Source organism: Pleurodeles waltl, chromosome 1_2 (assembly GCF_031143425.1).
Source record: "Pleurodeles waltl isolate 20211129_DDA chromosome 1_2, aPleWal1.hap1.20221129, whole genome shotgun sequence".
Lineage (NCBI taxonomy): Eukaryota > Metazoa > Chordata > Amphibia > Caudata > Salamandridae > Pleurodeles > Pleurodeles waltl.
Window position 1 is genome coordinate 1,153,432,768 of NC_090437.1, and position 24,550 is coordinate 1,153,457,317.

General features: G+C 42.2%; 1 protein-coding gene across 1 annotated transcript in view; it reads left to right on the forward strand.

Annotated features, from left to right (window-relative positions):
- Positions 1-17,618, forward strand: part of ZBTB49 (zinc finger and BTB domain containing 49) — an 83,566-nt gene extending 65,948 nt beyond the window's left edge. Inside the window, exon 8 of the mRNA XM_069202878.1 lies at positions 16,825-17,618. Coding sequence (XP_069058979.1) covers positions 16,825-17,372 — 548 coding nt within the window. The 3' untranslated portion in view covers positions 17,373-17,618. The remainder of the gene's footprint in view (positions 1-16,824) is intronic.
- The last annotated feature ends 6,932 nt before the right edge of the window (positions 17,619-24,550 follow it).

The following is a 24,550-nucleotide window of genomic DNA, read 5'->3' on the forward strand; positions in this document are numbered from 1 at the left end:
CGACTACCTTTTGCATATAAAAGCCTTTTTTTTAAAGAAAATAATTCTTATTCAGTGCTACATCAGCCAGCTTAATTATCAATTCTCTTTTACTCTCTTTGATTCCATTTTGTCTCAGACATCTATCAATCACCCCTGTGGCCTTATTTTTGCAGGATATTCGTGTATGACGACCGTTACTAGCCAACTCTCCTCTTGGTTGTTAACTGAGTCAGCGACCAGATTAATGAATTGCATACTATCCCTAATATACGCTTACGTTTTTGGAACTTCTACCTGTTTGTATTGGTCAATGAACTTGCATAGAGGTTCTAGGACCGAACCACACCCAAAAACAATTGGCTGACCTGGAGGTTTATCCAGATAATCATATTCCTTATCCAGAATTGTGCCTTGGTCCAGAGCCTCAGAGGTAATTTTATTTCTTCCTGTATCTTTTTTAGGAGCCTGTGGCTATTCTTTGATAGTGTCTCTGATCTTGTAATTGTCTTTCAAGTTCCTCATCATAACTCTTGGTGCTTTGAATAACTATAGCACCACCTTTATTGACTGGTTTGATTTTTATATCCATATTGTTAGGCAGGTCTGTCAAAGTCCCTCCCTCCTCCTTAGTGATATTGCAGAGAATAAGACTCTTTTTCTTTTCCAACTGGTTAACTTGTTTGATAACCAGATTCTCAAATGCAGTGATTCCAGCACTCATCATATGTGCAGGGGGATCGAACTAAGAAGATTGCTGAAAATCCTTTGTTTCTGTCTGTTGTACCTCTGGTCAGTCTCATAAAAAATATTAGAGTCTAATAGTTCTGAAGAATATAAACAGTTCACCTCTAAGGCAAAACAAAACAGTAAGAATGACCTGTCGCAACAAAACCCAGCCCTTGATTTAACACTGTCTCAAGTGGGGAGAGGCTGTATTCCCAAATGTTAATGATGGAAAATGTAGATGTCGACGGGGCCTTTAGCAGCTGTAAAATTGGTTCCTGGTTTGTTTCTCCCCTGGTTGGTAATTGCAGCACGCTTGCCCCTGCCATGACCCCTGCCACACCCACTCAGTCTGTAAGTTATCTGCTCTCCAGGTGTATTTGTATCACTTTGTGAGGGGGTGACGCGAGTTGTCCTGTGTACTTGGACCTGGTAAATCTTGTTCGTCTGAACTGATGGAGGAATCAGAGAAAGTCACCATTATAGGAGGACTGACTACTATAAAAATCATAGAAACTGACTCCAGGATATAGGTAGTCCTGTTCATTGTGAAACCTGGTGTATTTTATTTATTTTCTTACCCACTTGAATGGTATGAAACTCCACAGTAGTTTTTTGTAGATTGCCAAGAATGGCTTTAGCATTTTCAAAAGCAGTATTATTTTTAATTTTATCCTGGCGTTCAGTGATCTGACGTCTCAATATACTAAGTTTTTCCAAGGCTGTCTCAATCCCTAGCACCATCCAGTGCCGGGAGCAGTTATTCCCAATAAAGCTAAAATTTTTAAAGAATTTCTTATTGCCAGTGAAGATTACAGGTATATTCTCAATTTATATTCCTATAGGGATTATGTCCACCTTTAGGTACTCTGTCAATAGTTTGCTATGCAGTTCAGTTCTGATCGCCTTCTTTTTCAATCTCTCAAATTCTATAATATCACCCCCATTGCTGTTATTATGTGCCATAGTAATATTACTTAACAATAAGGATCCTACTAGGATCCTAGCAATGTATTCTTCTGATTATGCCTAAGTGTCTTTTTCCATAGCATCCACTGTTGCTCAGTGGATGAAAGATTCCTTGCAGAAAACCGTCAGCACTCAAGTTTAGTATATACCACAAGGACAATACAATACGCCCATGGATGGGGGTAAATATTATCAATATTATACTATTGTCACATGGGACTGATTTTGGTTGCGCTGTATGCCAAACGGACTCAAAGCTCAATAATTAATTTCCATCAACTATATTGTTCAAATCAATTATCACCAGTCTAATTGATGCTCCAAAGGAATTGCAAAAAGGAATAATGGTGATTTCAGACATTCATTTCTTCATACGTTTATTCTTCATAAATACACTGTGTATTTGTGTAGTGACCGCAAGGTTATATTTAAATGAATAACTCTTAATTGCCTAAAATTAAACTCTCCTAAAATGAAGGTGCGGGTACTGGGTGGACCCCCTTAGGTCTGGTCTTCTCTGTTTGTAGCCTAATAACCTAAGTCATTGCTGTACCCCTAAGAGATCTATGAAAAACATAGGGAGAATAAGAACTATCCATCAAAGTCCACATCTCTGAGATCTTATCCTAGTATTTTTTTCACTTCAAAGCTCTGAAAAAGAGTCTCCCCTTCCTTCTGGTGAGTCTGCATTTTGACATCCTACAGACACTATACTTACATACATACTCCACCATCTGCAGCATGTTCAAAATGCTACACCACGCCTGGGTCTTAAACTGTCTAGGACATCCACTGTTTATGGCTACTTGAGGAAACTCAACTGGTTGCCTGGCCACAAATGTCAAGTTTAAGAGCCTTTGACTCTGTTTTAAAACACTGCATTTCAACAGCAATATTTTTTATTTACCACCTTTATACATGGTACACACCCCTACACCATCACAGCTCCTTAGCAGCTCACCTTTTCTTGATCCCCAGGAGGAAAATGCTTCAATAAGTTGTGGGGGGCAGTGGGTGGGGAAGTGATGATATGGTGCTTATGCTGTTCAGGTAGCTAATCTTTGGAATCCTTTTCCACTTTATCTGTGCGCAGCCAGGGGTTATTTATTGAGGTTTTTAGCAAAAAAACTCAATACATGACTGTTTTCAGTTTGGTTGATAAAGGAACTTGAAGAGTCATGCCATTCTAAAGGAAGGAGGGAGCCTGGCTATGGAGTGTCTTGCATGCAAGATATAATATTTTGAATTTAACCCATTACTTTATTGGGAGTCAGTTGCGAAACTTCTAAGATGATGAGTTATTGCTAGTCTACTAAAGGCCAAAGATGCAGAGGCACCTGCTGTTTTTCTGAATCACAAGGAGTTTCTCTGTTAATGTTGCTGTTCCCTTTTCCCCTGGTCCTTTATTGGCATCCTTTGATGTTACATGTCGAGAGTCCTTTAGGTGAGGTATCGAGATTCAGTTGCACAGGACTGTGTGTGTGGCATCACTGTTGCCCCTGTGGTGACCATTGAGCTCTTTCTTGGTTAAAATTACGAAGATGATTCATGCAGCATTATATATGCTTTGCCCTAAGCAGAAAGTCTGCAACCTTGGTATGTGGTATTGAAAGGTGCCACTGCCTTTGGTCGGCCACAATTCTCCTCATTGTATTTTACCCTGTGTATTCGGGGGGAACGTGTGTGTGTGTGTGTGTGTGTGTGTGTGTTTGTGCTGCTCATTACATACTTATGTTGCACAATAACATGGGTTTAATCAAAGCCCATTCAACAGCTGCATCTACAATATCATTGTTATGGAGAATTTGTTTTCTCCACATGTTTGTGCTGATTATTTCAGGGCAAAACAGAAGAAAAGCTTCACAAAAGCAGACATTCTATCAATAGAATACAAGGGACATGGATTTGCAGTGAATTACGGGGAATGGTAACTGGAACTGAAGGTGTATGCAGTCCTGCATGTGAACCCCTTTTAGCATACATAGCAATAAAACTTCAAAAGACTGAAATGCATACATAGACCTAATTTCCCAAATATCATCCCATCTTTGCCCAAGAGCCACAAATGATGTAGGCATTTCCAAATGCATTTAAAATATGATCTTGCGTATGATCTGAATTGTGATGTATTTAAACATCCCACTATTGTCATTCGGAGGATACCAGCACTCTCGATTTCTACCGTTATTTATTACAGGTAATTCTTGTGGTTTAGATTATATAAAATAACTTTAATTGATAAACATGTTCGTGAACATTTCACTTTATTTTTAAAGGTCTAACTGGAATAGTGTCCGCTCCTGTGTAGTTAATTGCTAACTTCCCTATTTTATATTTGTTCATATAGATATCTAGAGTATTGAGTTCGTTTTGCTTGCATTATATCAAAAGGTTGTTCCAGCAATCAAGTGGAAATGTAAAAAAAATCAGTGCATAGGTAAAAGGGTGGTTTACATACATTTAATTTAGTCTCAATATTTCTTTATCATTTCTTACTCTATTTGCTAGGGACTCTACACATTTTGCAAAAAGAGAAGGACTTGATAGGCAATGTGGTTTTTGTACATCAAGTGGGTCTGTGGGATGAATATTATCTATAACTGGTTTATGTTAAAGGGCTTCAGTTTGCCATATAAGGGGTACAAGATAGCCCATAGTCTCATTACAGTCCATAAGAAACTCCAGCTGACATCATCTAAAGACTTTCTCCAGATCAACTAATATAACAGGCCTATCAGGGTTAAAGTATGTCTATAGGTTCAATACTACAACATGCATGTTTATTTCCTTACCTTTTTTTTTTTAAACACATTTTATTGCATGTTCCTCAGCGCATTAATGAGTCTCATAATGTTACATATATGTACAGCTTGTTAGTAAACAACATATATCATCCTACCCATGCCCAACCTATCGTGCATAACTGAAGGTATAAAGCTGCATATTGTTTTCAAAGGTGAGATACGATTTTATCAAAGAGGAAGAGCATAATATAAGTGTCTCGAGACTGCTTATGTTTAGCAGCCAAACCAACACTAAACAATTTCCCTCCTACCTCCTGCAACTTGACATCTATACTCTATGATAATTATCTTGTGGTTGTAAGCTCAAATCCCCGTAACATGCAGTGTATCAATCGGTTACTGGATAGATCTAATACAAAATGGCCTTGAGCATCCACCCTCAACTAGCGGCTCATGCGTACTATGAGAGACCCACCGTCCCGCCACTCTTTTTTCAACAACTTCAGAAGCGCAGCAGAAGCAGCATTACCCAGTCTGTCTCGCTATCAGCAAAAGTTTTAAAGGATTCTAAAAGAGTGTTGCATTCTAATGCTATTGGGTGTCTCCACAGACCTCTGTATGCTTCCCTACGAAGTGCTGTACTTTCAGCTAGGCACCACTCCTCCACTTCTGCCATCCACTGTACTACTGAAGATGCTGTGGTGGTTTTCCAGCGTTTAGTTCCTAAGCGCTTCCCTAATATTAAGGCTAGATCAGAAAATCGTGATGTGACCTTGCTTCTTTTAGCATAGGAGAAAAGTCCTAAAAGGCGAGATTCTAGCGTTCGCCATTCATCTCTCTCAGTTACCCCCGCAAGTATTGTTCCAATGTGGGACCACTAAGAGACTATATTAGGGCAATTCCAAACCATATGCAAAGCTTTGCTTCATCTTTTTTGTACCTAGGGCATGGCGGTGATGCTGTTAGGTATAAGATGTGTAATCTGTGTGGCGTAAGATATGCTCTGTGCAGTATTGAGTATTGTATAAATATAAATCTGGAGTTTTGTGGTACTCTCTTAGGATATGCTAGTATGGAGGTCCATTCTTTATCTAGAATGTCTCTTCCTATGTCTCCCTCCCATTTGATCCTCAGGGGCGTCAAGGACAGTGACAGGTGTGCCTGGAGACCTTAATAGAGCCATCTGGTTGAAAGCTTCCCATGCCCCATGGTATAGACTGCCTGAATAAATTTGTGTGTTGGGGTTCAGTTCCTTCGGGTGACCAATAACTTTTGATGTACTACGATATATTGGCATGTAATAGAAACAGTAAGTTGGGCAAGTTGTGTCCATGGGCAAAGTCAGCATGCATGAGCAACGGTCGATCCTGAAATAGCGATCCAATATCTACCACCCCTTCCTGTGCCCACAAACGTATCCTAGTTTGTGTCAGGATCCATACGTTTGGAGTAGCAGTATATTCGATGCGTAATGCACCATAGCAGAGAGATATCGCAAGGTCATCTTCCAGTAGTGGAGGGCCACCCGCAACAGGAGCGGTAGGTTGTCCCGGGGGCGAGACCCCAGGCAAATTAAATAATGGAGTTGGCCCATACATACCATGGATTGTGTATATTCTATTTCTGTTTAGTCCAGCCAGCAGAATGCTAGCCACTGTATCTGTCCTGATATGCAGTAGGCCTTAAAAACAGGCGCTCCCATTCCCCCTTCATCTGCTGGCATCTGCAGTTTCACTAAACTTACCCAGCATCTACCGCCACCCCATATCAAGTCATTCAGGAGAGAGTGCAGTGTTTTAAAATAAGCAGGTGGAACCATTTTTGGCAGGTTTACAAAACAGTACAGTATGCGTGGCAACATTATCTTGGCGAGTGCCAACCTGCCAGCAATGGATAACGGTAGGGAGAACCAAAAGCAGATCTGTTATATGAGTGAAGTAATTGCTCTCTGTAAGTTTCCACCTAGGAGATCCAAGGGAGTCCTGTATATATGTATTCCTAGATATTAGAAAGTGTCAGATGCGACTTGCAAAGTCATGTTACCTCATAAAATGATGCTTCCAATATTGGCCCTCCTGAACGAGAATGCAATCGATTTACAATGATTTATTTCAAGTCCAGATAAGGATGTAAAGTCCATAAATATCTGGGCTGCCTCCGTCAGGTTTTGCCCCAGGTCATGTGATGTCATCAGAATAAAAGGAAATTGATTGGGTCATAGTTCCTATCGTGATACCCCAACTCGCAGCACAATGCCGAAGGCGTTGCGCCATGGTTTCCATTGCTAATACAAACAACAAGGGAGAAAGTGGGCATCCCTCTCTAGTGCCACAAAATATGGGGTTCGAGTCTGATATATATTGTCCAGTGTGTGTCCTCGCTGTGGGGAAGGCATGAAGTAGCTGCACCCAACATATTTAGGCTGGGAGGAGTCCAAAACGCTCAAGGACCGCAAACATGTAGTCCCAGTGTAGTGTATTGAATGCCTGACGGAGATCTAGGGAAAGACAAGTGGCCCTGGGGTACTTGACGCCCACATGATCCATAATATGGTATAGTCGGCGAATATTAAGGGATGTATTTTGGTTTGGTACAAACCCACATTGATCAGTGTGTATCAGATTTTGTAGCAGCAGGAGGCGTCTCTGCACCAAGATCTTGCCCAGTGTTTTGTATTTGTTGTTTGATAGTGACAGCGGTCTATACAAAGACATATCAGTTGGGGCTTTTCCAGGTTTTAATAACGAGGTCTCCAGTGCCTGCTTTGTAGTACAGGTAAGAGGGCCAGTAGCTAGGGAGGCTTTATATAGTTTTTCCATCTGGGGAACTAGTTTTGCACTATAAGTGGAGTAAAATTCAGCTGGGATACCATCTGTCCCCCACATTTTGTTGCGAGCCAAGTCTTTTGTGGCCCCTCGTATTTCATTCATTGGTTTCGTGGAAAGGCAGAGTAAGTTTATGGAAGAATTGTCAAAACCTCAGTCAGCTCAGTGGTGTGGGAGCAGAATAGAGGTCTGTATAGAAGTCACGGAATGCTGTATTAATATCAGGCTGTGTCGGCACTGGTAAGTTGAGGGGTGGGTCTGTGGAGAATGGGAGTGGGAGTAGGCATGTCCTTTATCATCTGTGCCAATAGTGTTCCCGCCGTATCCCCTTCACTGTGAATTTGTTGCTTGTATGATCTATAATCTACAGCACACAGATGCTCCAAGAGTTCCGCATACTTGATACAGGTCACCTTTAAGTCTAAGGTCTGTGAGGTATTGAGCGTTGCATCTGTTTCTAGCTGGCCTAGGCCAGCTTCTACCGGCAAGATCCTTTGCTATCATTTGTCGGGCACCCACCGTGGCCCTAATAACTGCACCTCTAACCACCACCTTAAATGCCTCCCACTCCACTAATGGGGAGGAAGCTGTACTTGCATTTTCTATAAAGTAATTATCAATTACTGTGGCCAAGGTGTCTTTATGCCCTGCATCTTCCAGGAGCTGTGGTTGCACCCGCCCCATAGGAATCATAGTGGGCACCCTCCCCCAAGACATCATCCATTCGAGTAGTTGTGATCAGACAGTGTTTTTCCTAAGTAAGTGGTGTGGGTGATGTGAGTCTGTAGTGTAGTAGTGCACAGTATATGATCAAGGCAGATGTGTAAATTGTGTGGAGGGGAGTAAAATTAGCATTCGCATTTCCTTGCATTCCTAGTGCGCCATATGTATATCTTGATGTTCAGCCTTGCATCCATTCTCTCAGTGCCTCAGCTTGCCTATGGGCATTGATGACAGGTAATGGGGGTGCGATTGGTCAAGGTTTATTTCTTTACTTATTATAAAACTGTTTTTCTCACATCAGGCACTGTAATATTTACACATTTTGATTGTTAGTGCTTTCAGTCAACATACCTAATTTGAGGAATATTTAAATATTTCTAAGAGTCTAAGAATTTTTTGCTATGCTGGATGTGATTGGATAGTTGCACTAAGTGCATACATGGTTTGCATGTTTGACCTATAAAAGTTGTTAATGAAACCATCAGAGACAGGATGTTTATGGGTTGCCAAACTCTTTATATAATCATTCATTTATAGAAATAGTATATCCTATACTAACAAACTTAGATGTACTTTCAGTCTCCTGGAATTTTATTTCATCCATGTTTCAGACCACCTCTTTTTCTGTTACATTAGTGGATTGCTAGAAAAATCCTGAAAATACCCAAGAACAATTTGAGAAATCTCCTCCTGGCTAGTGACTTAATAATGGTCTTATTTTATTTTTGCCTCGTTTTTAGCTCTGTGATCTACCCAGGCCCTTGTAATTATAACCCTACATAACACAAGTATTGAGACTCGCCCCATAGTAATAGTAGGGGTTGCACCCTACTCCAGTATTAAAATTACCCTTTCTTTCTAAAGGCACTACAATTGTGTCTTGGTGGGTGTCAGACATTATCTATTATAAAGCGCTCCTCCTCACTTCCCTGCCAAGGTTTCACAGTCACTTCTGCCATTGTGTTTTCACTTGAGCTTCTAGCAGCATACTACATATACTAGTTTCTGTTGTAACAAAAATGACCACTTTACCTGCTGGACTACTTCCCCAGTTGATGGACACTTATCCGCGGAATGCTCAGATCAGTGTATCTTATCGGGCTCAGCGAGCCTTGTCTCCTAGAATGCAGGGATGATAAGGACATATAACAAGCATTCACAAAGCCAATAGGTTGCACCTATGCAAGAGCTATTGGCTTTACCAATGCGTTTTAGCCATGTTGTACATCATCGTGGCTGCAGTTCAGCATAACTAAAAGTTAGTGGCATAGAGGAGAGTGGTGTGGAGTGTTGTGTAGAGTGGAGTGGTGTAGAATGGAGTTATCTATAGTGATGTAGAGTAGAGAGGCACAGGGTGAAAGGACATAGAGTAGAGTATTGTGGCATAGAGTGGAAGAGCATAGAGTGGAGTAGTGTGTCATACAGTAGAGTGAAATAGGGTTGAGGGTTTCAGAGTAGAGTGAAGTTAAGTGTCATAGAACAGAGTGCTGTAAAGTGGGGTAGAGTAGCGTAGAGAGGAGTAAAATCAGAATCGAGCAAAGTGGCCTAGTGTGTTATAGAGTGGCTGGCATAGAGTGTAATGCACAGTCACCTAGAGTGAAGTAATGTAAAGTAGAGTGCAGTAGAATTCCATAGAGTCAGAGTGGCGGTGTGGCGTAGCATAAAGGGTAGTAGAGTGTCATAGAGTAGAGGGTGTGGCAGACCACTCTGCCCTTGCAGACAACACCTTTTTAGTTGAAATGACTATTACATTTCCACAGGCATACAGTTTTACTGATAAAACTATACAGCGCACAAACAATAATATGTGAAAATAGCATCACCTAGTGTATTGATTTGTTTTGATCGTATTAATATATTTGTTTCCAGCACACTTCAGAATTACAAAAAATGTGCTTCATTAGTGCTTTCCTAATTCTAATATATTCCGAAATATTTGCATAGTTAATTTACAAACATTTAAATGTTGTGTACGTGCTAGAAGAAAATAACATTATAAAGCCTTCTTGCAGCACATTCCCCACTACCCTGTATGATTGTCACATAAATCCTCTCACTTTGAAGTCAGAGAATGTAAACACCAAGCTCCCTCGGAAGATGGCGTATGTCACTTGACCTCTATCTTTGAATGCACCGCAAATGAGACAAAATAATAACAAAATTTAAAAGCCTGTTTACAGAAAGCGAGAACTCATTGAAGAATACAGTAGGCAGGTTATTGCTCCATGGCGGGGACAAAGACATAGTGGACAACCTAAAACAAATAAAGCCAGCAAATGGAAAGCAAGGAACTGTGAGTTACAAACCACAGAGTCAATGATAAGCAATGGGCAGAAGCTTTCTGAATGTCCCCAAGAAGTCTTTGTAAACCAGAAGGCTGCTCTGTCTGTTGGGCTTTGAACTAAAAAGTATGTTTGAAAATAGGAGCACTCATGAACTGAAGCCATGTATTTTCCTGGAGACTATAGCACATATGTGATCCCATGTTCTATGCTTTGGAATAGACATAGAACCTGAAAATTGCATCCCACTTTGATAGTTGTAGCCTCTGTGTTGGTAGTGACATAGAGCCAATAAACCAACATGTTGGAATGTTACCTCACTTTTTAGAATAGTGATATTCAGCCTGCACTTCTTGACTTATAGAGATATTGTGCCACCTTAATGACCAAACACTTGGTGTGATACAACCCCTGGTCAGTCGATAAGAAAACCTGGAGTTGTACCCATTTCTTTCAAGGGTGAGCCATCAGCACATTTAGCCCTTTGGAGGGAAGTGTTTACTGAATAGTAGAATTTCCCTTATTAATTAATGGTGCAGCCCTCATGCGAGTAGCAGCCACCTCCTCTGCAGTCACTGGAGGTTTAGCTCATGTGCTCATTCCAAAGATGCCTCAAAGGCCTTGGGTAAAATCCAGCTCATCGTTTAAGAGGTTTAGGCCAGATTATGCTTTGTGTCTACATAATTCTTAATATTTCATTTTACTTGAATTTGGAGCCATATGTTTCAGTGTAACCTATACAAGACAAATTGGCTGACTCTGCAGCTCAGAGTTCTTTAATTACTCACAGCTGATTATAAGTAATAGATTGTTTAATAGTGTTCACCATTCTCATAATTTCTTTTTCTTGGACAAAAGTTACTATGAGCAATGTTCTTGCTCTGTTTTCTTTCTCTTGTCTTCTTTTGGGGGTGGGGGAAACCGTTGCCCTAACTGAGAATAAAAATGACTCCTAAGATCAGCGGGCTAATTAAGTTATGTATTCCTCCTTGCTGCTGCTGTGAGAGTTTAGTTGAAACATGTTACACAAAAGTTAGGTAAGAGACAATATAGTGCAGCTATAACCTGGAAAATGGGCAGTTTCCAGCCCATGTTTCCTCTGTCAAGACTTCCATTTCTACCTCACTTCTTCTTTACACTTAAGATGCATTGCATATCTGGCACTTCACATCCAGCATGCTCTTTTTTGTTGAGTATGACTTGTAAGGGGCAGGATGTGCCTAGGGGCATAGGTATCTGGTCCAGTGGACACACGAAGTCATTTGCAAAGCCACTGTTAATCATCACAGACCCATCACAGTCATTGGCATTATGTAGATTGACAAAAGCTGTAGCAGAATGTGAACACAGTGTGTGCTGACACAGAAATTCCCACTAGTGGGATGAAATGGAGGAGGTTCTGCAATGTATGTTGAGCCATGCAATAAAAGTGCATGGATATTAGTGCAACAAAAGGCATCCAATTTTCCTTGTATACAGCAGACAGCTTGCAACCAGATAAATGCCAGTCTGCTACTCAGATGTCATACCCACTTTCAGTGTTCAGACCAGCGCTTTTATAAAATCTTTTAAACATGATGATGAACATCTATTTGGACCCATCCCAAACAGGATGAGACAGAGAGCAGAAGGTAGAGTAGAGAACCTAGAGCAGGAGAAATATTGGCCTTCTAAATGTTAGATGAAATGCACATTGTATGTAAAATGTTTACTGCAACTGAGAAGAATTACCCATAGCCTGACAGGTGCGAGGGGAATGGACAAAGACCAGACAGCAGAATAAAGACAGCCCCAGCATGAAAGTGCTCAGAGTCTGATATATGAGGCCCCAGTGCCCACACTGTGAGATGATGCCCACTAGGCTTAGGACGATCCTTTGCCCCTCATCCATGTTTGGGAGGCTGTAAGTGAAAAGGATTAGTGCTTTGCTGTGAGATATTGTTTTCTAGCACTAATATTGGTTCATTTCCACTGGCCAAGTCTGTATCTATCGAGAAATAGTGCACCAGATGTAGATCCCTATGAAGGACTACACTCTGTACAAGATGTCTGGGAACTCATGCCCCCAATGCTGGCAAAGTCAAGTAGAACAAAACACAAAGCCAATTTCAGCAGCCTTTTCCAGTGATCATCTGTAAAGCCTCATCCTGTTTAACAGTGATACCATGGCAACTCATGACACACCTGGAGCTGAACCAGCTACTCAACACCTCCCGATCTGGGTTCTGCAGCAGACACAGCACCAAACCTACAATGATCACGGGCCACCAGCGACATCTGAACCTTCCTTGACCAAGGAGAAAAAGCAGCACTGATCCACTTCATTCTCTCAGCAGCCTTCAACACGTGTCCCACCACAGGCTGAACGAAAGTCTCCACCATGTTGGCATTCAAGGGAACGCACTCAGATGAATCACCTTTTTCCTCATCGGAAGAACCAAGGGCATCCACCTCCAACCTTTCACCTCCGAACTCCAGGATATTGCCTGCAGTGTCTCCCAGGACTCATCCCTTAGTCCCATGCTCTTCAACACATACGTTTCCCTGCTGGCCAACATCGTCAGATCCAATGGTCTCAACATAATTTCGGCATCCAACTCATCCTCTCACTCACCGACGACCCCACCACCACAAGAACCAAGTTCCACAGATGGATGACAAGGGTGGCTGACTGGATGATGAACAACTGCCTGCAACTGAACACACACAAGAAGGAAGTCCTGATCTTCTGCAGCAATAGCAACACATGGAATGACTCCTGGTGGCCATCAGACCTAGGACCTGCACCCACTCCCTCCGACCACGCCAGCAACCTCAGATTCATCATTGACAACAAACAATCCCAGATCAGCGCCATCTCCTCCGCCTGCTTCCCCACTCTGTGCATGCTAATTGAGATCTTCAAATGGCTACCCCTTCCACATGAGACGCACTGTGACACAGACCTGCATCATCGGCTGTCTGGACTGCTGAAACACTGTCTACGTAGAAATCGCCGCACACCTCCTACAGAGGCTCCAGACCAAATAGAATGCAGCAGATAGACTCATCCACGATCTTCCCGGACAAACCCACATCATACCCCACCTCAGGCAACTCCTTTAGCTCCCCATACAGAAGAGATGCCAATTCAAGCTGCTGACCCATACACAACCAACCATCGAGAAGACTACGCTAGGCCTCCTTACCACTCACCGGTGCTCTTGTGTCTACCAAAGCAGAAGTAGAGGTTAATACCTCTACATCACAGCAAAGACCTGGAGCAGCCTTTCCACTCAACTCTGGACAATTACCTCACTTCTGGAATTGGCCCTCAAGACCTGGCTGTTCGAATGAGCCTAAGGCACCTGCTAGCGCCTGGATACCCTTTCGTGTGACTAGCTGCTATTTCTAAATCTTGATTGATTGATGGCATCTGAAGATTTAGAGCCACTGGCCAAAGGGGATATGAAGACATAAAGAAATCTCAAACATAAAGGAGGGCACACAAAGTCTTTGTTAACTCCTTAATGAAGTCAACTGTTAGTTTGGGCCGTGGCTGGCAATGAACAACAAATTACAGCAGCTATCTTATTGCAGGAGGACAGAAAATGCAATGGTATATTACAGTGTGTACAAGATCTATTCAGGGGGATCCCCAAGGAACCAGGATTTCAATAAGATAGAAAGCACACAGAGATGAAAGATCCTCAGCCATGAATGCAAACAGGCCAAGAGACTCGATAGTCAAGGTGTCCTCCTATGAACATCTGGTGAGAATTTTAAGAGAGGCAAGGAATCAAATATATTATCTTGACAAAGGTGTTTCTGTATGCCAGGAGTTATCGTATGACACTTTACTGAAAAGGAGACCATTTCAACCCATCATCACTGAATTAAATGGAAAACAGATCCACTACAGATAGATTTATCCAACCAATACACTTTTAGTAAAAGTGACAAAAAGAGGTTTCTATCACAGCAGCAGAAACAGATGAAGATAAGTCAGTGTAGAAAAAAACAGAAAAGGACCACGGATCCAGAGATCAAGTCATGAAGCATGAGAGCAAGATGAAATACGACCTTGAACGTTTTGACCTTGGCTACAGGTCACTGACCTTGTGGGGGGGAGTGGGGTTAGGCAAGTAGATAGTAAATAGAACTGCACAGACCCTGCAGCATTTTCATGTCTTACATGATAAGAGTGACGTTCACTGCAGTTAGCTGAAGCACATGGTGCTGTTGGAAATGGCCCTTCCTGCAGGGTTATTCCCAAACTTTTGCCTTCCGCCTCCTATTTTTCAGACCACCTTTTTGTTGGCTTTAGGACTCTGGGCACTTTACCATTGCTAATCAGTGCTAAAGTGCATGTGCTCTCTTCCCTAAAACATGGTATGATTGACTTGTATCTATTTGACGTATTTTATTTACCTGTAAGTCCCTTGTAAAGTGGTATCCCATATACTCCGGGACTGTAAATTAAATGTTACCAGTGAGCCTGCAGCACTGACTGTGCCACCCACAGACATAGCCACTCAAACCTGTGTCAGGTCTGCCACTGCAGTGTCTGGGTGCACAGTTCACTGCCACCTTGACTTGGCATTTCAAACTACTTGGTAAAGCCTAAACTCCCATTTTATTACACTTAAGTCACCTCTAAGATAGGCCCTAGGTAGCCCTATGGGCAGGGTGCTCTGTATGTAAAAGTTCTGCACTGCTTAAATGATTTAATGGACTGCTCGTCTAATGTTGCCCTGATGGCTGCTTCTTGCTGGGTTACCTAACAGAGTCACTGGATTGCTTTTCTGTTTGTTGCCCTGCTGTCAACTGTCCCCTGACTCTTTGTTGCCAAAGAACAGCTGTTTTGCCAGGAGGAACCACCATTTGGTTTACCTGCCTTATGTGCTGGCCTGCTGATTAGTATTCCCCTTTGTGCCCCACACCTAGCTGGCCCCTGCTTCCTCAGAGCCTCAAAGCCAGTGGGATCCTTGCAGAGTGCAGAGGTTGACAAGTCTGGCCTTCCATGAAACAGCAAGTGTTGATAGCTCCCTTGACTGCTTGAGCTGAGCTCTGCACCTTTTTCCTGACCAGCACAAGGCAACACTTTTCATGTCCGTGCGGGGCAGGCCTCTGTGTGGTAAGGAGCCCTAAGGCTAGTACCTTGGGGCATTTTGTTCTTGGGAGACATTTGGTTGTCATTGCAGTGCAAGCAATGGTTCTGCTTCTGTTGGAGATTGGAGTAAATCTGTTCCTCTGTCAGACACATTTGCTATGCCACAAACCAAAGTCTAATCACAATTTTGCCACAGTAAAAAAAAAAGTATATATTTTGATGTAGGTAGATACATTTTCACTGACAATAATGACGAATGGCAGATAATATGAGATGCTAGGCAAGAGCTGATAGTACGAATGAGAACATTTGAAAGAAAGTAATTGCTTCATACGTGGATTAACAGTGTCTCTGATGGTACAAATACTGAGTTGAACAAGTGAAATGAAATGTGATATAGTCATTAGCAATACATTGTGATCCATTAAAATGTGATGGCCAATTGAAATGACACGTTTCACGTTTTTTGAAAGTTTATATTGAAACCTTAACTTTAGCTGCTTGTTTTTGGAAAAAAGTGTTTAGTATTAATAATTAGAGATTTAGGGCTTTTATTTCGTCGTGCATTCAGAACTGTACTGCAACACAAAGAAGATCGAACTTGTAGAGTGCAGTGCTGTTACTCTTCTTTTACTCTGTTTGCTGGTCCTGCACCTCCATGCCTAATGGATATAATTCCTGCAGAGTCCATGTTGTTTGTGATGTTGAAATTTGCTGGTTCCTCAAATCTTCTTTCCAAGAAGCAGGATGCAACAAACCTTGCTTAACTTGATTCATGTTTTTAATTACCAAGTTGGTTGTATCACTTACAATCTACTGCACATATATGTTTCACCAAAAACATATATTTAGGCTCCCTTTTAGTCTTTTTCTCCTTTTTTTTATATAAAACTCGTATAACCTCTGGTCAGTATCTCCTGTATTACCCTCTCCCTACACTGATAAAATGCCCCCTTTTCTCTGCTCATCCGTTTTTATGGATAACAATTGCTCTTCGGTTTCCTTGCTTTTCTCCCTTTTTACCTCTGACCTTTGCCTTCCTCCATTCTCCTCCACCCCTAGTCAATACTTCTGGATCGCATAGTGGTAGACACAGGATGTAAGCTTCCTCGACTCAGTTTTTATTTTTTTTATTTTTGTATTTTGCACCCAGTAGTGCAGTGTCCCTGGCACAAAAGTGAAGGACCCAGTTCTAATGAGTCCACGCTTGGGTGAATGTTTTATCTACTCCTGGTGTCCATCTTTACCTTTTCCTTCTTTGTCCTAGAAGTTGAACTGCCATTTCTTTGTTTCTGTTCTGGTGACAAGTTACTGTCAGTTTAATAATTATGTTTAGATGGTTTCTAATTATAAATGTTTCCTTTTGATTTGTGCAACAGTCATTAGATGTTCGAAATACTGTTATCTGTTAACAATTATTTGATCTAATAGAAAGAGTTGCCTTTGTTCAGAATAAGCATCTAATGTCACTTGTTATCCCGTAGGAAAACGGTTTGGAGGGTCTGGTGATTTACGCCGACATATAAGGACACACACCGGAGAAAGGCCATACACCTGTGATACATGCAATAAGTGCTTCTCTCGTTCTGCTGTACTAAGACGACACCAAAGAACGCACTTTAAGAATAATGGGAGTTACTCTCCTGTTGAATTGGAGGAATTTTCTCAAGTAATGGGAAATTCTGACCAGGAGAGGTCTCAGAATGGTGATTCATTCACACACGATGTTTCTGTTACATTGCTACCAGTATCAGGTAAAATGCCTGAAGATTCAAGAATTGAATTTGATAGAAATCCTACAGAATCCACTTCTAAAATCCAATCCATGATTGTACACCATAATATCTCAGAAGCTGAAAAACTGACGTTTAAAAGTAATAAGGTTACTAAGCCTTCTATACAGCAAATGCCACCTCCTCAACCGTATGTTTATGAAGAAGTTGAAGTGCAGTCTTCAGATGAACCTTATCAATCTGACAGTATGTCTATTGTTCGTTCAACCATGGCAATTATAAATTGTAATGAATTGTAATGCTCTATTAAGCATCGTCCAGCTACAATGGCTTTTAGGAACTTTAAAGGGCCTTCTTCCTGCAGCAAGGTACTTGTGGTTGGACGGTGCAGAGTGGAACAGAGTAAAACCACCAAGCATTTCAAAACTGTAAATGACAGGAGGTACAGAGCACAATGAAAGCACGTGATATATTTTTAAAAGTTGGACTCGGTCAGTATTTATTTATGTATATTATAATAAAAATATTCTTGCCTTTAGAATGTACTGCTTGTGAAGCTTTGTATCATGTTAATTTGAAACTCACTGTATTGTCTTCAGTATACACCGTTGCCTATTTAGGGTTTCTTTCCTTTGTGTTATGTGTTTCATGTATTGCATTACTTTTATGAAAGAATGCCTGTGAAATGTGTTTGAATGATGCTGATGCTTCATTGTATTTCTAGTGTTCAGGGTGTCCGGTACGTATTGACTGCGTTGATCGTTTTGATGTCGTGTTTGGTAAACTTTTTTGGGCTCTTGTTTTTCACAATTAAAGATACAATTCCAAAATGAAATTGCTGTGCAAGGTCAGTGCACCGAGAAACATGATATTATTGTTATTATAGTAATTGTCATTATAGAATGATATGCTATTGATATGTTTCCCACAGATTTGTTTAAGTGTAGCCAGGACAGCAAGCAATGTGCCGACTTGTGTGCAACTTTAATTCTGCTAGCAAATATTGTGTAAGACAAGTGTCTCAGCACGAAAACATCAGTCGGTTTCACCTGTGAGAAGTGTACCAAAAATCTCTTGTGTTTGCAGCCTGGTTCTTGGACTTGAAGTCTAAGTCGCAGTGTCCATCAGAGGCTGCAGATGGAACTGGATTGGGTGATCAGAACAACAACTTCTGACAACTAGTTTGTGTAGGTACGTATAACAGCTCCAGAGTGTACATGCTCAGTGTTGGAAAATGGGTTCTTGGTAGGGCAGGTAGGTACCTACACCTAGCAACAAGCCACTAACCTCCACGTAGATACAGTTAGGTCTCAGTAAATTAATCCCAGCTCAACCCTTGGTAGCTTGGCAACGAGCGTCAAGGCTTAACTTAGGAGACAAAGTGTAAAGCATTCAAATATCACAAAACAGTATTCAAATAAAACACAGGAAACAGTTTAAAAATCCAAAACCAATTTATAAAAATAGTTTATATTTTTATCTTTATAATGACACAAAAACGATTAAAATCGGTTCAGGGGAACCGGAGATATGAATTTTTAAAGAATTATTACTTTTCTAGCGCTTAGAAACAAAAAGCGCCAATCGGGTCATCTGGTTGCACCTCGACCGGGGCAAAGTCAAACTTTCAGGCCGACCGCGATGGAGCCCTGCTCGGCTACAGGTCGCGGGAGGCCTCGGTTAAAAAGTTACCTTCTGACTTAGTCTTTATTTTGAAGTTTTTCTTCACCGGGACGAACCTGCCAGTTGAATCCGACCTCCTGGAGCCCTTGTCCGGATACGCGATGTGGGTTTCCTCGGTGGAGACTTTTACCTTCGGACTTAGTCGTTTTTTCGAGATGAAAATCCTTCGACCGGGGTAAACCTGGATCTTGATCCGACGTCCATGGAGCCCTTCTCGGATACGATGGCTGGGAGGTCCTGGTCAACTTTTTACGTTCGGACTTAGTCTCTTTTTTGGATGTTTTTCTTTACCGGGACGAACCACGAAGTCAGGCCGGGTCGCGGTTGAGGCAAGCCGGCTAGAATTTCCGCGGCGGGTCGGTCCCTCTCTGGAGCTTTTTTCCAAAAATTCTCAAATCTTTTCCAAACTTCTAGGGCTTCACCCAGATGTTCTTTTAAGGTTCTTTTGGGGTCCACAGCTCACCCCAAGGGTCCAGAAGTTCTGTGATGGTCCTTGGGGGGTGCGGACTCCCAGAATGCACCTGGCGCAAACTCCTTTTTGGCCACTGGACAGTGGTCAGCTGGTCGCTTTCTTCAGGAGTTGGTGCAGGGGACTCTGGTTAGCAATTTTTCACCTGTAGCAAACAGGGAGTCCCTCCTTGAACCAGTTGAAGCCAGGCAAAGTCCTTCTTGTGGTGAAGCCCAAGTGTGCAGCTGGTGCAGTCCTTCTGAGTGCAGGTTCCAGGTGCAGGCCAGGGGTCCAGCAGGGCAGTCCTTCTTCTTCTTTAGTTCCTTTCTTGTTGAATTCTGGAGGGGATCTGAGGCGTGGGTGCAGGTCTGCCAGTTTTATCCTTGCTCCTGGGTGAAAAGCAGGGGGGCCCTGGTTCTCCAATCAGGGACAGGGTCGTCCCCCTGTGATGACCACTTCCTGGGAAGTGTGGCAAAAATCCATCCCAGAAGGCAACAGTCTCTAAAAATCCAACATGGATGAATCTGATTTTTGGAGGTTACATCTGGCTGAGCCCACCCACTGGTGTGGCTAAAAATCATAAACACACCCCTCTCCTGCCCTCTCCTAATCTAATCAAGGGGGCACCTAATTGTCTGGGGTTGCAGGATGTGGGGGTGTTGCTGGGTGCTGCAAATGTCCTTCTCTGCCTTTGAAGACCAGTTTGGCAGCCCTCCCCCTTCCTGCCTCACCATCTGCTGAGGGGAGATTCTCTCCCCCAAGCACATTCCTTTGTGTGAAGCCTGGCCACTTCACACCTCATCAAGGCAGCCTGGCAGAAGCTGCTGCAGGCTGGCCAATCAGAGCACAGCAGCAAAAACAATGCAGAGCTGAAATTGGCAACTTTTTAGGTAAAGTCTAAACTTTTTACCTGAACTAGTTATATTAAATCCAACAACTGGAAGTTGTAGGATTTATTACAACAATTAATTTGATACCAAATTCTTGGTATGCAACATTTAAGGAGACTTTAAAATTTAAAATAAAGTCTGCCCATTCTAGCCTATGAAGGCCATTTACTTCAATGAGGGAAAAACGAATTTGGCTGTTTTTACCTCACCAGGGCTTATAAATCTATTTTTATAAAGTCCCTGCTTATAGTTACATGGCACCCAGCCCTAGGGGCACATAGGTCACACCTTAGGGGTGACTTATATGTAAAAATAAGGTAGTTTAAGACTTTGGAAGTACCTTTAATTCCAAAGTCGAATTTGCATATAACTTTAATTTAAAAGCAGCCAGCAAGGCAGGCTTGCTTTTAAAATGACACTGGGCACCTCAGCAATGCACCTAGGTGTGCACCACCTATGCTGTGGTCCCTAAACCTACATGCCCTACCATATACTATGGACTTATAGGTAGGTTAACTTAGCCAATTATAATTAGCCTAATTTGCATATCCATTTTACACAGAGCACAGGCCCTGGGACTGGTTAGCAGTACCCAGGGCACCATCAAAGTCAGGAAAACACCAGCAAAAAGAGGAAAATGGGGGCAAAAAGTTATGGGGCCTCTGCAATCAGCCCTGTTTTCTCACACTCAGAAGACCCTCACTCTTCCTATGCAAACCTCAGAGGAAGAATAAAACCTTGGCATGCCATGTCTCTTCACTAGCCTAAACCACACCATTCCTAAAGTCTTCCCTTTCTCACATGGCAACTGAGCATAACAATTGCATATTCCATTCCTCAAAGAGATGGGGAAAGGTTGTAGAAATTCAGTATGTGGACTAGAATACTAGGCTCATTGTCAGCAACAGGAACTTCCTTGTGTAGATACCCTGCATCTTCATGAAAACCGGTATCCATTAAGCACAGTTACTCCATTGAGAGGAGGGCATCACATAATGCATGTATCGAAAATTTTCCCATAACCAGTCATTGACTGTTTCTATGCTTACATATAAAAGTAGTTCATCTCCTTTGCTGAGGTGTTTGGAAATATATTTACTTAATCCAGGGAATGTGAGCACAACAAATTCATACTGCTTCGGCTTCTGATTTCAGAACCGGAACAAAAACTACCAGCTTACAGTGGCAATGGCAATGTCTGTTGCAAGAAGAAGAGAAACTCTGCAGATTGACGTGCAGATAAGGAGAGATCGCTTACTTTCTGATCTACACCATCCAAACCTCAAGCTGCAAATGTGCAAGTAAATCAGAACACTGGACAATCCTACCCTTTATTTACACAGACAGTCCTCACACATATGGGGGAAAAAGGAGACCCACTCATTAAACTAAATATGGATTTGATAAGGAAAGGCTATTGGTAATATTCCCCTTCTTGTATACATTGTTACTTGTGACTTGGCCTGGATTTTGGGCGGACATGTACAGTCCAGAAGAACATGGTGTTCTTGTAGGGAGCGAGAAAAATAACATACCCTGATTCAGGATCACTTGTGCAAAAAAATATATAGGGTCTGTCAAAATGTATTTATTAACACAACAACGCCTACTTAGTACACTGGTGACCTTTGACCCTGTACCAATGTCCCCTTGCCAGTTCTGTCTTTCCCTATGGGATCCAGACTTGGGGATTGCCCACATAATGTGATCTGAACAGGGATCCACATCACTAGGCACCAGGGAGTTCTTTTTTGCAGGGGAAAGCCCCTTGGGAATGGGCCAGTGCTTCCTCAATCCTGGGAAAAACAGTCTTAGATTGTATTTATATGACTTACTCCCACCTCCCAGAGGCAGGGGCCAGTGGGTAGTTGTACTTTGGACCATGTTTCTATAGGAAATGCATTTTTAGTTTCCTAATAACTATGAAGCCATTTGACAAATCGTCAAAAAACTTTCCAGGAAAAAGTCTCATTCACCTCAGATTTTTCCTGGAAAGTTTCAGAGTGATCCGTCAAGTGGTGAGCCAAGAAAAAGGGGGGGGGGGAGGGGAGGGAGTCCCAAAACACTTATTCCCCATGCAGTTTTCCATAGGAACATGGAACCAGGGGTATCACAAAAAGAGCTGAACAGAATTACACCAAATGTGTCAGAAATCTAGATCTTGATTCAGAAAGTGGGCATGTTGGTGTAAATCTATTAATTATTTTTTAAGAAATTAAGGTTCAAAATTCATAGATATTGCATGCTGTGGAGAATCCATTGGTTTCAAAATGTCTCTGTTTTTTGTAGTTCCAAGAAGCACAAAAAGATCCTGCCTTTCTTCAAGACAGCAAAAAAGATATAAGAAGCTTACATAGGTACTCCTGCAAAAGTCCACAAAAAACAACAAACACTTGTTTAGGGACTCTTAACTAGTTAAATGTTTCCTCAACGACAGATGCAGCTATCATTGAGAGGAATCCAGAGCCTTGCCTCCACCAATTGAGGACCTGTGAGGGATCCATTGGCTATAGACGGAGGGTGTGATTCCCTAAATTGATCTAAATTTGAGGTGATCATTTAATGAATTATCATCATCCTGGACAATGTGATGGTAATGGTGAATTGTTGCTTCATTTCAAAGATCGCTGCTTGATGGATGTGGCTGAGGGGCAATAGTTAAGTATCGAACAAATAGAGAAATGACAGCCAGACAAAACTGGTGCTTTCCACAAAGTAATCTGGAAATGTGTACAAATATCAAATCAGCACAAGGTGCTCAAGGGAAAGGGTTGGCTGCCTAAGAACCTAAATATAATTAAAAAATAAAGGGTTAAAGTCAATGTAATAGATAATCCTGAACACTCCACAGTGTTTAATAAAATAAATACGTCCACCAAGGAGTAGTGATGTTTCTGTTGTCTTGTTTATTTGATCCGCAAATGCTTCCTTCACTTCCTTCTTAACAGTGACATATGTAAAGACAAAGGGTAGGTGTGTCAATAATTGAGCCCACTTACTATGAAAAAAACAGATAATGTGCATGTAGCGTCATGCCGACCGTCACCCAGTGAACCTTTATACTTGAAGCACTGTTAAGAAAGAAAAAGTGAAGGAAGCGTTTGTGGATCAAATAAACAGAACAACAGAAACATCATGACTTTTTTTTGGATGTATTTAATTTGCTTTACGTTCTGGAGTACTCAGGACTATCTATTACGTTGACAATAGTTAGGTAATCGGGGGCTGTAGGATTCGTCGTTTAGCTGTTTTTATCTACACTTCCAAGTTCTGGACTAGCAATCGCACCTGCATCTTAAATGCAATTCAGACAGCATCTGAAAACGTACTTCTTGAGAGATGGCTAAATGTCAGGTGTAAGAAATTGGGTTGTTGGTTGACTGGGATGTCCTGGTCAAGGAGCAACCACAGTCCTTGTCAGGGTAAGGCACCAGCAAATCCCAAATTAACCTGTGCTCAACCCCCTGGCAGCCTGGCACAGAGCAGTCCAACTTTACTTAGAGGCAATGTGTAAAGTGTTTGTGCACAGTGAAAACACACCACAAACTAGTGATTTTTAATAAATAAAACAGGACCAAAACAACAAAAATCAAGTTAGAAAAACTGGCGATACTGAATTTTAAAGTTGTTAAGGAAAATAGCGCAAAAAGGTGTAAACTGGCAACTGTGGATATCATGTTGTGCTGGATCAGGACACAGTCACAAGTTCAGGCCTGATGTTCAGAGTACTTTAAATCCTGGCTTGCGGAGCGTTGTGTGCATTTGCATCAAAGATGCACTGCGCAGCTGAGTCTATATGTCGGATTCTGAGGTGTGACGAGGCTGCGGTGCGACATCCTGTTTTGTCAAAGTCGAGGACCCCGGCAATGGGGCTTGTGATGCAAAATCCGGCGTCGAAGATGTGGCGTGCAGTTGGAGTGATGCGTCAGTTCCAAAGAGTTGTCTGTCTGTGATGTGGAGTCCGGCATCATTGAGACTGCCATTGATTAGAGATGCGAGGGCCTGCGGTGACGATCTGTCGCTCAGTGGCGCTTCTGAAGGCAATGCAGGCTGCTGCAGCGATGCAAGTCTTTGTGACGGGTCCAATACACACTGTAGCAGAGATGTGTTGGTTCTGCTCAGGGTTGCGCCTTGCAGCAGATGTGATGCGTTAGTTCTGCAGGATCCACAGAGGCTGGCAAAGCAACTTAAGCCCACTTCCAAGAGTCCAGGACTAGTGTGACAGGGTAGACTCACAGATGGCAGAGTCCAGGTGCAGATGCAAGGTTGTTAGAACGCTATTGTGTCCCTGAGGCTTCAGATCAAGAGGCCAGCCAACTAGCTCTTGGAGTCACTCTGAGTTCAGGAGATGCAGGTCCAGTCCTTGTCGCTCATGCAAGAGGGTAGCAGGTCTGCACAGCAAAGAAGGAGTCCAGCAGTATGGCAGTCCTTCTTTCTGGCATAGTATCCACAGGTC